The following is an 18,083-nucleotide window of genomic DNA, read 5'->3' on the forward strand; positions in this document are numbered from 1 at the left end:
TAATCAACCGAGCGGGGCAAGACGAATCGTCTCATCAATCCCCACCATTTACCTTCATGCCCCTGCCGTCCAATTACTGCGACCGACTCGAGATCCAGCGACTCAACCGCAGGATTTATCCTCCGCCTCACAGAAAGCTCAGCACTGAAGATGCCGTAGCTCTCCGACTTATTCAGACAAACACATTTCCTAACCTACACAAATACAGTAAAATGTTCCCACATACATATCGCGGCATCTGCCCCTGGTGCGGCGACACACGCCCTACACTCTTCCACATCTCGTGGGGGTGCGGGGGCAAACCTCAACACTTAAAGACGCCTAGCACGTCATTTGAGCGGTGGGAGGTACAGCTGACCGGCGATACCCTGGCGGGACAAGAAGCTCTCGTCCAGCAAGTACGTCGAGCAGCCATGGCCAGTGGAGTCCTGGAATGAGGACACCACCCACTCGACCTCATAGCAACCACCTCGATGGTTCAAATAAATGTTTTTTCTCTCTCTCTCGGTGACAGGTCAACCTTCGTGCCACCGTAAACGCTTTTCGCAGACGTTCATTACTTGATAGTATTGGGTGTTTTTTTCTAGGACATTGTTTATGCCTGAGAGGGCATTAGAATATATTGTGATAAAGGCTGGTAGTTTGTCAGATTCTCATGCAGGTTGTTTCTTGGGGAATTCCGACTGCCTCTCCAATCTTGAAGTGACGTCATAAACTCTGTCGAAACAAACTTGTGGATTGTTTCTTTCTGGTAGCGTTGCTCTAAGGTCATTTAGGCGTTGATTTTAATCGTTGTCTATGCTGCAGATTCCTGTTATTCGTGTCGCATGTCCTACAGAAATTCCTTGCTTGCGGTGTCGCAGGTGTTGACTGTTGTAGACAAAATATTGTTGGCTATCCGTAGGCTTCCGGGAAAGTGTTGTTGTCAGTTTTCCATTTTCTATGTAGACCGTCGTGTCGAGAAAGGTGATTTGACTAAGAGAGTGGTGAGCAGTAAACTTAATACTGAGGTGAAACCGCCTGAAACGGCCAATTAAGCTGGTTAAGGCGCACGACATCAGGTCTGCTTCAAGCTGTCCCATGAAAATGTTGGCACACGTGGAAGCGAATGGTGTCCTCAAGCTGGCGCCGAAAGTTTGCAGGCAGTGAATGAAATCGAATTCTAAATAGTTGAGCACGAGAACTAACCTAAGGAGTGAGAGGTAAACTTCAGGAGCGTGCGCCTGACGATTGACTGCGAGGGGTTTCGATACGGCTTCAATTCCTTCAATCCTGTGTGTGTTATATCATCATCATCATCATCACCCTGCTTACGCCCACTGAAGGGCAAAGGCCTCTCCCATACTTCCCCAACTACCCCGGTCATGTACAAATTGTGGCCATGTCGTCCCTGCAAAATTCTTAATCTCATCCGCCCACCTAACTTTCTGCCGCCCCCTGCTACGCTTCCCTTCCCTTGGAATCCAGTCCGTAACCCTTAATGACTATCGGTTATCTTCCCTCCTCATTACATGTCCTGCCCATGCCTATTTCTTTTTCTTGATTTCAACTAAGATGTCATTAACGCGCCTTTGTTCCCTCACCGAATCTGCTCTTTTCTTATCCCTTAACGTTACGCCCGTCATTCTTCTTTCCATAGCTCGTTCTGTTGTCCTCAATTTAAGTAGGCCCCTCTTCGTAAGCCTCCACGTTTCTGCCCCGTACGTGAGTACTGGTAAGACACAGCTGTTATACACTTTTCTCTTGAGGGATAATGGCAACCTGCTGTTCATGATCTGAGAATGCCTGCCAAACGCACCCCAGCCTATTTTTATTCTTCTGATTATTTCAGTCTTATGATCCGGATCTGCGGTCACTAGCTGCCCTAAGTAGATGTATTCCCTTACCACTTCCAGTGCCTCGCTACCTATCGTAAACTGCTGTTCTCTTCCGAGACTGTTAAACATTACTTTACTTTTCTGCAGATAAATTTTTACAGCCACCCTTCTTCTTTGCCTCTCCAGGTCAGTGAGCATGCATTGCAATTGGTCCCCTGAGTTACTAAGCAAGGCAGTATCATCAGCGAATCGCAAGTTACTAAGGTATTTTCCATTAACTCTTATCCCCAATTCTTCCCAATCCAGGTCTCTGAATACCTCCTGTAAACACGCTGTGAATAGCATTGGAGAGATCGTATCTCCCTGCCTGACGCCTTTCTTTATTGGGATTGTGTTGCTTTCTTTATGGAGGATACGGTGGCTGTGGAGCCGCTATAGATATCTTTCAGTATTTTTACATACGGCTCGTCTACACCCTGATTCCGTAATGCCTCCATGACTGCTGAGGTTTCGACAGAATCAAACGCTTTCTCGTAATCAATGAAAGCTATATGTAAGGGTTGGTTATATTCCGCACATTTCTCTATCACCTGATTGATAGTGTGAAAATAGCCTATTGTTGAGTAGGCTTTACGGAATCCTGCCTGGTCCATTGGTTGACAGAAGTCTAAGGTGTTCCTGATTCTATTTGCGATTACCTTAGTAAATACTTTGTAGGCAACGGACAGTAAGCTGATCGGTCTCTAATTTTTCACGTCTTTGGCGTCCCCTTTATTATGGATTAGGACTATGTTAGCGTTCTTCCAAGATTCCGGTAAGCTCGAGGTGTAAAGGGCAGAAATTAAGTTATGGGTTTTGTACGTGCCAAAAGCACTTGCTGATTAGGAGACACGTCATAGTGGAGGACTCCGGTATTTCGACTACCTGGGCATCTTTAACGCGCACCTAAATCTAAGTACCACGGGTGTTTTCGCATTTCGCCTCCATTGAAATGCGGCCGCCGTGGCCGGGATTTGATCCCGTGACCTCGTGCTCAGCAGCCTAGCACCATAGCCACTGAGCAACCACGGCGGGTTGTAAAGGGCAGAAACATCCAAAGTGACTAAAATAGTGCTAATAGCTAATGACTAAATAACTAAATAGTGCTAGTGCTAGTGCGTTAATAGCGTCGATAATTCGAAGGAAGTGCGGCGTGTCTCGAACAAAAGATGGGAGGGTTGTGGTGATGTTTCACAAATGGTGATTTAATAATTTAGATGGGGACTAGGTAGGTGTGTCGCTATTAGATACCATAGGCCAAACTGGGATTTCTTCTACGGAAACCTTATCTATAAACCTTAAGTACCTTTTTATTTACAACTCTACACTCTCGCCGCTAACACAACTTCGGTTGTTGCCTCATCCACCCGCCTTACCCCGCCTCCCATTTAGGAGAACCCCACCCGTATATGCTGTGCCGAGGAAAGCATATGTTGCCTTGAAGAAGACAAGCCGTCTTGTCGAAACGTTGGCTCCCACTTTTACCTTGTGCTCGCCTTGCTCATCGTCTTGAAACGTCAAGGTCATTTTGTTCAAAGTGTATAGTAACGGGCGCATGTATTAGTTAAAATTTGTTAAAATTGTAACCTTTTTAATGAGGGTTAAGCTTGTTGCCTTTAAGTGATCGCGTAAATTGCACTTAGAAGAGCGTTAGTTCCTTTAGAGCGTGCCCCGTGCGTGTGGAAAGAAGCAAAATGTGACTGGGTTGCTCGTGTGTGTTGATGACGGCAAGCGTTCTGAGTTTTGCATTAAGCGTGCGTGGAATTAATAGTAGACGCGTTTCTTTTCAGGTTCTTATGAGGGCGTAAGTTACGCACGTTAACTTTGTTGTTCATTTAAGGTGTGTCGCGTATGGACAAGAGTTAGAAAACATCGGCGTGAAATGCAAGTAAGCGCTGCGAAATTCGCACGGATGTTGAGTGGTACCAGTGGAGGCGATAAGTAGCCCACTGTTATATGCTATGAACAGGGTGTTCATGTAGTGAGGCTGCCTAAAGTGTTTTGAAGCACTGGTTATATTAAGCCGGTTGTTTCAGTAAACCGACGTATTACCTTCCTTCCTTTGAATAACGATGTATGTAGTTTTATTATGCGTTGGGAGTCGTCCTCGTAGCTTCTAAAGTTTGCTTGTGTATGGTTATAATCCGTATTCATTACTTGTTGAGTTTTCTCACGATTATTTTGCAACGGCAATATCACTCTGCTATGTCGGCATTCGAAGAGATATGGAAAGCTGTTTAGAAAAGTCGCTGGATCTACATTTTTAAAACTGTGAAAAAAAAAGAAATCAAAGGTTTGAGTTTGATATAGTAACAGCCTGGCGAGTCAAGGGTAAAGAGCCTGTGATTGCACGTGGGGTAGCGCTATGTTGTTTCGTTTGTTTGACGTACGTGTTCCACCACACGGGATGCACGAATTCGTCACACGAAGGTCATCACCAGTGCATTACGGGCTTCATCGGCGTTCTTCGTGGCCACCGAATTGAGTTCACCGGCCATTCCGAACTTCCGGGGCGATGAGGAGATCTTAGATAAGGACCACTAACTAGCATCGGTCAAGTTTTACGAAAGCAACCACTCGCCGTCACATTCCAAATGTGGTGCACAGGTGCTCGTCGACCATGGTACCGGACCCGTCAACAAGTTGGCTATCCCGCCCTTGTGTGCCGCGCGTGGAGGTTTTGTCTCCACCCTGTGTGACGCTTCCCGAAAGTGCAACTGGAGGTCGGCACGGTTCGAGGTAGTTGACCCTAGTCGCCAGAAAAGCTGCTTTGCAGCACTGGAAGGTCGTTCAAGGACGACCAGTCCCCTCCTGCTGAGCGCCTACCAGGCGAGGAGGACACGCTGGACAGAAGCAGCCACAGGAGAATGGAGCCCATTGACCGAACACGACGCCACTTACACGGGCCCTACGAATGGATAAAAATGATAACCGCACGGGCTCGACGATTGGCTGAAAATAATGTGACGCCGTCGGACTGAAGGGGTTATAAGCCCGAGAACCATCGGAAGAGAGAGACGTTCTTCTTGCCACGGTCTGCAGCGTACGTTGGCTGCCGGCCGTCGATGACTTTTTACTATTATTTTACCTATTTCTAGTCTTGTACAATACGTAAATAAACCTTCATTTCTCTAAGTTCTCGTCAACGTCGGCCAACTCCCTCACGCAACGGCAAGATCGAATACCGCGTGGGCCAGTGAGAGATGACAGAACAGGGAATATGACAATGTGACGGTATTAGAGAATGCCTATAATGAGCACCCTCGGTTTCAGCACGCCGACCTTTCCGGCTGACGTACTCTTGAAAGATTCAGATTATTCAAAGTAACCGCTAAAACACTGATGGAAATGACCACATCGTCTATAAAAGATTTGACATCAAGGGAATAAAATCGCCAACTTCGTTATTAGAAATGGGCGCTTTCAAAGGAGAGCTCGTACAATGTTAGAAGCATTCACTCCTTTGCAATGTTTATGGTTTCTATATTACAAAAAGGAACAAGAAAGCAGGAAAGTGGTCAGACAAAGCAAGATGAGCAGGTAAGTCGAAGACAAGCGGTCAACAGCCGCATAAACGTGAATGCGACAACAAGGCGCATAGTAATCGCATTTTTAGAGTACCACTGCCGTGTATAAGATGGTAAGGCGCTATGAAGGTGAATCGCATTAGTGCGCCAGGAGAGGGTAAATCGAGACGGGCAATTCGACTCACGCGATGCATGTAAACACTGGCGCATCGCATCGAGGGATCGAGGAAAAGTGAGCCGGTTGCCGGGCATAGGGTCTCTTCCACACAGCGGAGAAACTCATTACCAGGAAACAGGTCTCAGGTTGCCTCGAACGAAGGGCCGCATGTAAACGCTGTAGCATAGTATTACCGTGGTGCTCTAGGGAATGCGATACGCTACTGACGCACTCCGGTAAACTCGGCTAATGCTGCGAAAAGCAGACATCGAATTTCCTGGCATGTCAACATAAACGTCGTCAGGGGAAAAAAAAGAAGAAAAAAAAAGAAACGTGTTCAGGGAGCTTCTCTGACGCTTTTCTCTTGTATACGCTCTATTTAATTAGAGAAACATTCGCACCTAATATGCCGCATTTATGACCATTACTTCGGTTTATAACGCCTTACTTGCTCCAAAAATACCTGGCGCTGTTTACTCTAGCCAAATTTTCAGAAGACAGTTACCCCACTTTGCGAGGGAACACTGCCGCCAAAATGTGGATTGTTCTTGATCTTTATGATCACTACAACGTTGTATTCTCCCAGTGCGCGCGATAAGTTCTTGTGGACCGTCACAATCCAACTGACCCGTACTATACAACATATGAAGCTGTTCTGAACCACCCCAAACGCTATTTTCTTATCATTCAATGTGCGTACTAACTTGGCTAGAAGTTCATTTGTACAAGTACTTCTCCGCAGTTGTACGATTGAAGTATAGGATTTTTTTCGGATATTCTCGGCATCTCGGCAAATCATTTAGCCGCACATGTGTGTGCGGAATTCCTCCCTATGGCACATTACGAATGTTTTCTGACAGCACACAATGACCAAAAGTTCTGCTTAAGCTTCTGTCATGCAATGGCTCATGATCATGCAGTCTACTGCGACAGCAGCTAACAGCTTGAAACCGTGTTTGCTTTGTGTATGAGCCCTTTCCGTTACGCTTTCTGTGATGCGGCAGCTGTCGTAGTCATCGTCAGTAATCTGTGTTACCAGGTCACCGTCAGGTCGCCTCTGCATCGTCAACTTGACCATTGAATTGGGTTGAGTAAAACGAGAAGGAAGCCCGCCGACACCCCATGTTGCTAGCGCCGCACACAATGGCTGTTGACTCCTATTCTGTTTTTGCAGCATTCGGAAGAGATCCACAAAGTGAAGTTTAGTGCAAAATTATTTTACCCGGTGCGCTAGTTTTTCGGGAACGAAGCAACGAGCGAGTCTCGTTGTAATTTCGAAAATTGGGGTCTGATCAGTAAAACGCCACTCAGTCCACACCCCTAGAAAAAAAGACGCGTAAGAAGAGGCACCGAATTCACAAAACACTTTGTTGGTATGCGCTCTTTGCCATTGGCTGTCCGCCTTGGCTAACAAAATGTCAACCACTGGACTGGCTAGAATTTGCTCTTACGAACAGTTTGCGCGTATGAACTGTTTGTGAATACAGGCTGAGAAATATTTTTTGAGCTTCACGCCGGCTATTCGTTCCAGTGGCTGCTATCTAGCCAGTGCTGTCTACAGATCAGCAGGAGTTGCAATGAAACACCCATTATTCAAATCAGAATGCACGTGGCAGTTATGCCGGTGACAGTGCGATAGTTACATTGAAACGCCTTTTCAATGCCGACTCGCGTTCAACGCAACGGCAGTGCTTGCTGCTCCATCGTGGACTCTGGAGTGCAAAGGAACTACCATGGTTTTTCGTTGTTACTTCGTCTCATGCTGCTATACTGCTCCACTCTACGTGCGCAAGCCTATACACATTCTGAAGGAGAAGGTATAGCTAGTCAATTCTTATGTGATATCTCTCCACTCCTCCCCCCCCCCTCCTTTCCGCATATCAGATAGAGCAAGGGGATGGCAACTGAAAAGAGCGAAAATGCAGTTGCGTGTAACTAGTATGATAAGGCATAATATGTAAACTATACCTTCAAGTGAAGTGGCAAACAAAAACACGAGAAAGGCTTCCGGTTTTAAGTTTAAAACTGTTTAAAACCGTTTAAACTGTTTTAAACTGTTCAACTGTTTAAGAAAGTTTAAAAACTGTTTAAAATCGACTTTATTTCCGCTAATAAAGAAATCAATTAGCCTAAAATTCAAAAAGTGCAGAAAGACTCAAAGACAGTAAAGTGGGCATCCACCGCAAAGTATCTCACGAAGGTACAAAAGAGCACAGTGGATATTCTTCAGGAGAAGCACTGTTCCGTTCAAATTCAATACTGCAGACGAAGTGGCCGGGTCAGCGTCAGCTTTTCTGCGAGCTCAAGCTATTCTCCTGGGAAGCGTGTACGAGGCAGGCTTTAAAAAAAGTGTTTATTTCCTACACCGCTGCAGTGCCGCAGCTAATAAGCCGCAAATAATGGCGAGACATGAATGCAGTAGAGCGATTGACTGATGCACAAAAATAATAATGAAAAATGAAAGCAGGAGGTAAGTATAAAAAGATTCGGCCAGCACTCACCTACGATAACTGTTGAAGTATCATAATACAATTCTTTTGAGACGAAAATTGTTTCGAAGAAATTTTCAAAGATTTGTTTTGTTATTGAAAAGCGTCGTAAACGAGGTTAGGCCCACATTGTTAGAATACACAACCTAAGGAATCAGCCCACATTTTTAGACTGCACGATCTTCGGCATCGGCCCACGAAAACGATCAGGCTTATAGCTGGAAAAGAAACTGGTTTGACAATGCCAAGAATGATATTTGCAGTAAAAGAAGGAAAAAATAGGCCCTCATTCTTAGACTGCATTATCTTTGGGATGGCAATGCCAAAAATGCATTCGCATTAAAAGAAGAGGGGAATAGGCCCACAGTTTTACATTGCTGGATCGGCCCATGAAAACGGTTGGACATACATTCGGAAATAAGAAAAAAAAAACTGCTTCGACAGTTCCAAGAATGATATACTCATTAAATGAAGGGGAGAATAGGATCTTAATTTTGTACTTGACTATCTGCGGGATAGACGCATGAAAACGATCAGACATATAGCCTAAAAAAAAAAAAAAAAAAACTGGTTTGACAATGCCAAGAATGATATTCCCATTAAAAGAAAGAGAGAATGGACCCTCATTTTTAGAGTGCATTATCTTCGGTATCGGCCCCCGAAAACGGTTAGATAGTCAAAAAAAAACAACTGGTCTGGCAATGCCAAGAATGCTATTCGCATTAACAGGGAAAGAAATTGCGGTATTTAAAAGAGTGACAAGATTATTTATGCAATATAGAAAACTTAAGAAAGTAACACATGAACATTAGTACCAACACCAGAAAGAATAACAATAGAAGCAGGACTTCTTGCGAGCACAGTTATTTTGCTCAACTCTAAACTATTTAATGTTAACATTTCGTAAGTAGATCGTCAAGTGCGTGTTTGTCATGGCAATATCTGAACATGTATTTGTTTCATATGTATGTGTACACATTTTATTCACTATTTCTCAACGCTTTTTATTCACGTCAGAAAAATTCCCGCTTTGCCATCGGTAGTGGCATTCGACAGCGGAGTGCATGTGACTGCGTGGTACCTGAGTGAATCTTTTCAATGATAGATTTTAATGAGAAGCTGATGGCTCACACTACTACGCCTGCAACAGTGGAACGTAGAACGGCGAAGCCGGCCTGCGCATGCGGGTCGTTGGCTGCTGGTGGTGAGGGCAAGGGGGCCCCAACGCGAATAGACGCGGTGAGACGGCAGAGAGCGCACCGGAGGAGATGCCTCACATTGCGCATGCGTTGCGCCGCTTGGCAACTCCGTGGACGGTCGCATCTGCGCCTCCAAGGGGAGGTCAGGTACGCCAACCAAATGGTGCAGAAAACCAGCTTGCCTTTTTCAACGCCTGTAGTGCTGGTCACGCTCAAAGGTGCACTGCCTTCTTCGCCAACATGAATGAAGCTTTCGGTTTTGCTTGCACTCACAATGAATAAACACAAACGCCGGTCTCAGCACTCCTTATGCATTTACGAAAAGCTTCGCGGTATATAGATTCCAACAGGGCACGTTGGATGTGCCGCATTTTTAGAAAGGTATTTACCTGAAAAATTTTGGCAACCTACTATGCCACTCTCTTTCAGCGGGCGATTAATGTGTCTGGAATTGCCGTCTCAGCCTAGACACTACAATTCTGTCTGTCCGCTGAACGAAGCTGTCAGAGATATTGGAAAAGGGTGTCAGTGATGGTCCATCTTACCTCGTATGTGCGCACAAGCTCAGCGGTCGGGAAGCTATCCGTGACGGCAAAGGCGATTCCCTCCTGGTAGATGTAATCCTCCTTTCGATCCGGGTACGTCTTAACAGTGATCGTGTAGCCCTTGCCGAACTTCTCCTTGAGTCGTGCCAACGAGCCCAGGCACTGTAGCCGTCCATCGCCCATAATGGCGATTCGGTTGCACGGAAATTGCACGTCCGACAGACTGCGTGACACATCAGCAAAAACGACTGCTGTAACAGCCGCAGTGCAAATAGGGCCGTCGAGAACTTTCCTATGCTACCAACCTCTACACATATTTCCCATTCAGAAGTCCGCTCCTCCAAACAAAGTCACAGAAATAGTCATGGAAACGAATGCATTTGTGATTAATGCGACTGGGCTGGTGGACGCGAGAGAAAGGGATGACCGATGTATGTGCTAAGAAACACGGGCATCACTGCATTGAGGTTTCAGATCGCCGGGGCTATAGGAATGCCTGATTGTGACAATACCCCGAAACAGCGGAAGAGGTAGCGATTTCGCTTGCGCTTACCGACCCCATCTGCGAGGTAGTTTTTAGCGACTCACAATCCGCAGTTCGCAACTACGCGCGGGGGCGCATTTCCTCCGAAGCTCTCCAGATTCTAAGGAAAGCTGGTCGACAGCACTTCGATAACACCGCGATCATGTGGTTTCCAGCGCACGTCGCCACCCCCACCGATGAGGGCCCCCCTAACTTGAACGAGGCAGCACACAGCTCTGCGCGAGAACTGACCCGCCGCGCAGAATCGGAGACCGCCTCTTCGAGTTCGGAACTCCTGCTTCAAAACACACGAGAACGCTTGGTCAGGTACAATGACATCACCAAGCACTACCAGCTAGGCAGGCGGTTGCTGCCCCCACCTCACCCCATGCTGAAACGTTGCCAGGCAGTCGTCTGGCGACAATTGTAAACAAAAACCTTCCCCAGTCGGGTGCGATTGCAGCACATTTTTCCCTCGCAATACCCGCCTTCTCTTCGCAAATTATGTCAGGAAACTAGAGCGACGCTGCCACACATGTTGTGGGAGTGTCGTGTTACATCAGCTACAATGGCAGTAGCTCCAGAGGCTCTTGCGTCGAAGTGGGCCGCCGCTCTGCGCAGCTCCAACCTCAAGACACAAGAGTGGGCTGTCCAGCAAGCCCGAGAGGCGGCGACGAGGCAAGGCCTCGAAGTCCCCTCATGGGAGACCTGAGCCCGGGTGGTCAAATTTGCCGGATTCAAAATAAAGTTGTTTCCATCGATCCATTGTGACAGCACTTGCCTTTAATATCAACGGAATGCGAGAAGAATCAAGCCTTTTTGCACAAATTTTTGTTACAGTTCGAAAAGAAGTTGTGCATTAGTTTACTAAATTGAAAAGCACCAGGGAGAGTCACAGTGGCGCTGCCAAGTATAACCATCTGAGTCCTTTAATTATCGTTATTCATGGAAACTGAATACGGCCAAGTTGCAAGTGAGGCTAATTGACGCAATTAGCTATATGAATCTAAATTATAACTTCAAGTGGCAGTTACAAAGTAGAGGCAACCTCTTTTAAGTTACAAACATTACGAATTTAATCATAGTGTTAAACAAATGAATTCTGACATCGGCATGGTGGAAAACCCATATAAAGGAAACTTAGAATCTACCGGAAGGTAGCACGGTACCGATCAAGAGACAGAGTTACAGATTCCTCGAAGAGAATAACTTTAAGTTAAAAGGAGTTTTAAGATCAGCAAGACCGTTTCTTGGGAGTAGTTGCTGGAACAACAAAAATTCACTTCCAGTTGCTCGCCTTCACTGTAAAATAATATTAACTTCAATTCAGGCGCATAATTGATTAGCCATTGATGGGTTACGTCCATGTGGCAAGGGCTCCGGATTATTTTTTGAACATCAGGGATCCTTTCACGCGCACCCTATATGCATGGTAAACGAGCTTCTCTGCACTCCGCGCCCCATCAGGAAGGGGCCACCGCGGCCTGCCTACTAAGAAAGCTTAGACGGTAGGGCGACTGCCTCGTTAAGGCAGGTGGCGTCGGATTCGATTTTCCGAGGAGGAAAAATTTCTTTGACTGGGGAGCTTATTCTACAGAGAACTACTCCGGTAGTCATGTGCTCCTTTTCTGTGCGTGCCAAATATTCATTCCTACCGTAGCAATTTCCAGACCACCCTAGCATCAAGCAACCTCCATTCCAGTCCTATCAATAATGTGTAGTAATGCGTAGTGGCCGAAACACAGATATGGGCGGCTGCACTTAGCGCATCCGGGTTCTATTACCTTGGCGTCACTGAGGGCGTGAAGGGCTGCCGAGAGTCCTCGCTGTGCGCCTAAGCGCGTGGGTCTGCTATGGTACTCACCTGTGCGACGCCAGTACGATGGACATCTTGGAAACTCTCTGTAGTGCTTTGATATAGTTGACGATTCGCTTGCGCGCTGTCGATCCCACGCTGACGTAAGGCTCATCCAGGAACAGCACTCGGGGCATGCCCATCATCGCGATGCAGAGAGACAGCTTGCGCCGATTACCCTGGCTGCGCGGAAGTCGCCAACTTGAATAAAGCGTTCGGTTTCACTTTGCACTCATATTGAATAAATACAAACACGTGTTTCAGCACTCCTTATGCATTTACGAAAAACCTCATAGCTCTACACGCTATGATCTACAGCGCTATGAATTACAGTATGAAGTACAACTGACAATAGATAGCAAAAATAAAAAAAAACGTTATTTATTGGTTAGGCTGCTGTTTTCAACCTTGCTGGTGACATTTTTCAATGGAAGAACTTGACTGCACAGGAACAGAAAACGATTACTTTCGTCATATAACAGTGTAACGAAAGGACACAAACAAAAAGAGATAATAGACAGTTTTAGAATAGCGTTTGTCGCCTCACGTATGTTAAACGTAAGCGCCTTTGCGGGACGTTACGGTGCGCGTCTTTTCAAGACTTTTATTTGCCGTACGGGAACGCAAACATAAGGAAGACGTTATAAAACAGGCCGCCGTCTGGCCCCTCTTGCCAAACGTATCCAAGCCAAGACAATCCATTAGCAACCATTATGTTGTTGATATGCGGATGCGTCTCAATTGCGTCTACGGAGGCCGGAATAGCCGAACGAACTCAGAAATTGGACGCGATATACGCATATAACGAACGTTTAAGGTGAGTTTACAGAAAGCGAAAGCTCATTTCAATAGCGAGTGAAAGCGTAGCCATGACGAGAATTAACGCTGAAGCGGAAGCCATGGGTGCCGCTATGTTCGACAACGCTATTTATTTGCGTTCGTAAATAGACAGTAGAGAGCTTTAGCTTGTCCGGAAAGCCGCCCCGTGGGCGTATTACCGGATTCCCGGTTACCGTTTTACTGGGTTGCCGGAGGAGAGCGAGCAACCGAGTTTTAGCATGCTTTTCGTGCGCCCGCACGCCCCAACGCCCGCGTAGCTACGTTCCTAGCTCAGATTTACTGCCAAAAACTGACACTCAATAACATGCTAAGTCGTTTTTTTTTTCTTTATGAAGTAAGTAATTTGCTTGCTTTATTACTTGAACGAAGCAATAAACAAACATTTGTATTGCGTTTGCTACGCGCCAAAGTAGCCAACATGAAGCCTTGCCAAGACAAGCCTGAAGCACGTCTGAACGCTGAGTGCTCCTTTGTGACCTACCCAGGCTATAAGCAAGCACTCTCGGTAATTTGTCTTTGAATTGTGCGCACAATAGTGTCTGCGTTCATCAGCGATGCCGTATAGCGTGCTTCACGACGAACTGTTGCTGCGATCTCTGCACTGGGACGAATTAGAAGATGTGCACCTGCTCCCACTGGAACCACGGCGGGATCTTCGGAAGCATGGCCTGCTTAATTTGGATGCCATGGACAGCACGGTGTTCTACCGGTTGTTCAGGTTCGAGAAATCGGACCTGGACGATCTTCTCACCGGCCTGCTGATTCCAGAAGAGGTAGAGAGCGCTCAACAGGTTCGAGTTTCAGGCCGCGAGGCGCTGTGCACGACGCTGCGGCGTCTCGCCTATCCGAACCGCCTGTGTGATCTTGAGGTGTTCTTCAGCCGCCACAGTTTGGTGATATCGAGTGTGGTGTCTAAAGTTTTATCTCACGTTGAATACTACTTTGGACACCTCCTAGCGGACCTCACGGAGCACAGGTGGCTCAACCTACAAAACCTGGAGCTGTTTTCCCAGGTAAGAGCCCGCTTTCAGCAGAAGTGTAAAACACACATCCTTCCTGTTCCCCCACCCCCACTTTCCTTTGTGCGCACTTTTTTTTTTCGTTTAAGCGAAGCCACCTTTGCTCTTCCTTCGATGTTCCCGCGGGGATAGCCGGGAGCGTGCAGAATACACATGAGCAGCAGGCTAGAGGGGCAAAGCGACGCCAGCAAGCATGCCCCGTTTGGGGTCTCTTCAGAAAAAGGAAAATATGCATGGTCAGTTAGGCTAGCGACGCATTTTTTTACTGTTCTGAAAACGGGTAACAAAACGACCTAGTCAACAACATTGGAAAATGCAACGTGGTAGCTTCTCGAAGCAAGCAACTGGGGGACATATGGCTGAAGGCTTTAGGGTTTGACGAATGCGCTGTCGACGAGCAGAAGTATGCCTGTATACATCGCTAGTCGACGTCGTCGTGCCAATGCACAATGCGGCTTGTCCATATGCCATATAGAACTAGAAGGATTACAGTTTCATAAGGTATACCATGTTCTTTCTCAGCAAAGGAACCTGATAGCTTATGGATGTAAACGAAAGCCTTGTTTTAAATTTCGCTGTAGTAATCCCAAAGAACATTGCACAACAGCTTTTTCCTCCATACAAGATTTAACCAGACGTATGAGACCGCTGCAGGTGAACAGTGTGTGTCTTACGCTTGTCCTGTCACCGTTGCTAACACGTGTCGTACTATGGCGCGAACAGGCACACCACGCGATCAGTGTGGTCCTCACTTTCAACTATGTAGTAATGAAATGAGTGAACAGCCTCTTTGCTCTTTGCTCATGGCAGTTTGCAAGGCGACACTACAAATGTATGAATGCTTCAAAGCAAGTGAATGTGGGTGTCATCTGGAGGTGCTTTATGGAATTTCAGAATTCGACACAGCTCTCATATCATCGGAAATGAGAGCTGTGAGAGTATTCATTTTAAGATGCGCACTGGGCAGTCTTAACTTAATGGACGGCAAGGAACTTGTATTTAAGGAAAGCCGAAATGTCGGGGCTGCCGAATTTTATGGACGAGGCCATTGGTGTAAACATTGTGCGCTGACACTTGAACACACCTTTACCTGCATTCAGAGCTAGTGGTGGTAACGATCATTGTTTTCACAAGGGGTACTTAAATGCTAAACCTCACACAGTATGTTCCATACTTTTCCATTAAACAGCCCTTGCTCACACCCAGACCGTGTCATCAAGGTGACACTAATGTGCAAGGTGCAGTCCAGCACATAAACAGTTGTGCCACGATGCAGTGCGCTCTGTGAGGTGGTGACAGTACACAACTTCCTACTGGATACAAATTGTGCAGGACAAACCGCAATAAAATATCTCACTGTGTATTCTTTCTGCTGCGTAGACAAACACATTTTGCACCCAAGATAATGGTTATTATTTCAACACTGCCGTACTTCACAAAACTGTGAACATAAAAACTCGGCACTAATTAATGGTGAGGCAGTGCCAGAATTAAAGGAAGCTTTGCTTCAACTGATTGCCATAGCATGTGGGATATGCACGCTTTTTCACCTATGTGTGTGCTTGTATGGGTTTTTGTTTAAGAGAGCGAGGGAGAACTTTGCTTTACTCTGTTGTAGTGGTGCTAGAGTATTGAAGTCATGGGGGGGTCAAAAGTGCAGGCAGTGAGGTATGCTTGTTGCATCTTGAGCAGCAGTGCTGGCTGAGCAATGAAGTCTAATCCATGCTCTAAGGCATATATACACTCTTTAGGTGTGCGCACATGACAAGGAATGTGGTCGCGAGCGCTCCCAGGTAATGTACCTTCATGATGCGCTTGTGCATACCGGTGAAAGCCTCATCGGGTGAGAAACCGGTACATTGCACGAGCAAAAAGAAGAATGAAAGGAAATGGTCTTGTTGCCATGGTAACTGGTGAATATTTCTGCCTGGTCAGTGGCAGGGTGGTATTCATTACTTGTGGAAAACAAAATGGTGAGCCAAGAAGATATTTACGTGTTTAAATGCAATAAACTTTTAGTCGTGAGTCAGCGCTCGTGTTTGTCTATTCTTCGTCCGTGTTTTTTAGTGCACGCTGTGTGTAATAGCTATGAAGAAGTGCGTCGTTTCATTACCTTCTAAAATAGTTCTTTTTGTACTTCACACGTAACCATGTGCAGATGACGAAGATTTGGCAAAAGAACAGTCAAGTAAATTTGTTTGTTGCACACAAGTGCATGCATGAAAGGACGCCACCACAGTGGACTACTATACAAGAACTGCCACCTCTGACGTGACACACGTATGGTCAGAGATAGATCTTGTGGCACGGTTTCGAAACAGGGACAGAATTAGCTCTTCCTGCAAGGCACGATGTCCACACCTAAAGAGTATATCTTACACCGTGGTCTAATCCTATTATGATCTTTTTCTCAATACGTTAGAGTTTCTTGCTACAGATAGCTGTTTACCGCTGTTTCTTTTTCTTTTTTTATCAGGCCATTCACATGAAAGGTGCGCCATTGAAGAACTGCTGGGGTTTCGTTGATGGCACAGCGCGATGAATTTGCAGGCCATCAGTTGGACAGCAAGATTATTTCTCTGGCCACAAACGGCATCACGTACAAAAATATCAAGCCGTGATGTGCCCCTATGGCTTGATATGTCAAATGGATGGACCATTTCATGGTCGGCGCCACGATGCTGGTGCGTGAAGTTGCCTCTAATTGCTTCTAGAATGCGCCATGGTGATTAGCTTCAATAACTCAAATACCTAATCTAGTATGGTAATATTCAATGTTATAATTGCTACCAAGCTGCCTATGCATGTCCTGCCCTGGCGTGTTCCGTATTTTCAGAACCACTTTACACTTACAGGACCACTTACACCAAATATCAAACTATACACGTTTGTGTTGTTCGAATTTCTTGCTTACTTAGGTATGTCTGACCGAGAATTAAAGGGGTCGTGAACCACCCCTCGCGCATTGTGAAAAAAAAACATTCAGCGGATATCATACACTCCTCTGAACATTTCAGCTAAATTTTTCAGTCATGGACGACGCTTGAAGTTCACGAGGTTGCAAGGTTACCTTTTTCACAAACATATTGTTTTCAAACAGAGGCCTTCTGCTCACCCATTTCAAAGCTACCAGCACCTTGCATGCTTAATGATGAAAATGTATACCCTAATAAGGTCCCTTAACTTTTCTTTAGTTCACGCACTGCTTCTGTTTGTGCAAAACAAGTGCATTTGCATGAGTCTTACTCTTCTACTCTCACAAGAGCTGCAACCTTGTTTCAGGAATTCTGAAGAAGACGGCCCTCTACCGCAACCTGGAGAAAGTCGCCCAAGGCCACGAATACGTTATCTATGGCGACCCAGCCTATCCACTCCGGCCCCTGCTCCTTAAGCCTTTTGGAGGTGCATCATTGCAGCCCCACGAGGCTCATTTCAACAAGCGCATGAGAACTGTGCGGCAGGCTGTAGAATGGGGGTTTGGCAAGGTGGCAGCGGACTTTGCATTCATTGATTTCCACAAAAATAAAAAAAAAATGACTCACCAGAGGGTGGGGCGAATGTATAAAGTTGCAACACTGCTCTCCAACTGCCGTACTTGCATGTATGGCAGTCAAGTGTCTACATACTTTGGCAATGCACCACCCTCCTTCAGAGAATATCTGGTACCCTCCCAATAAGTTGCCTGAGATAGTGTATTACAGGTTCGATTGCGCAACATTTTGACGGCACGCACAGAAGAGAAACACACTACAGAGCTCTACTTGCACCTATCGTTTTATTCCCTTGTCAATGGAATAAATAAGGCAAGATACTCGGGGGGGGGGGGTAGCGAAAGAACAGAAATAAAAAAAAATTTTTACAAACATGGCCATCTACCAATGCCAAGCCGGCTTTGTCATGTGATCATTTTTTCTGCACTCATCCCAATAAAGGAACTGGGACACAAAATTTCAGATTAGCGCTTGAGGAAATCTATTTCCTTTGCACTAAGGGAGGCTAATGGCATGCTCACGCACATACTTTCCAAACGCACAATCTCAGCGGCTTTCATTATCTCTTGCGTCATTTGGCTG

The 18,083-nt window shown here is 46.1% G+C and overlaps 1 protein-coding gene and 1 pseudogene across 1 annotated transcript in view; one reads left to right on the forward strand and one right to left on the reverse strand.

Annotated features, from left to right (window-relative positions):
* The window catches only part of LOC126516657 (ABC transporter A family member 7-like), a gene marked incomplete at its 5' end in the record, with an annotated part of 48,595 nt that extends 36,229 nt beyond the window's left edge, over positions 1–12,366 (reverse strand). Inside the window, 2 exons of the mRNA XM_055063842.2 lie at positions 9,774–9,996; positions 12,161–12,366. Coding sequence (XP_054919817.2) covers positions 9,774–9,996; positions 12,161–12,366 — 429 coding nt within the window. The remainder of the gene's footprint in view (positions 1–9,773; positions 9,997–12,160) is intronic.
* A 1,179-nt stretch (positions 12,367–13,545) lies between these two features.
* On the forward strand, positions 13,546–17,781 carry LOC140219788 (uncharacterized; annotated as a pseudogene).
* Positions 17,782–18,083: the final 302 nt, after the last annotated feature.

This window comes from Dermacentor andersoni, chromosome 1 (genome assembly GCF_023375885.2).
Source record: "Dermacentor andersoni chromosome 1, qqDerAnde1_hic_scaffold, whole genome shotgun sequence".
Lineage (NCBI taxonomy): Eukaryota > Metazoa > Arthropoda > Arachnida > Ixodida > Ixodidae > Dermacentor > Dermacentor andersoni.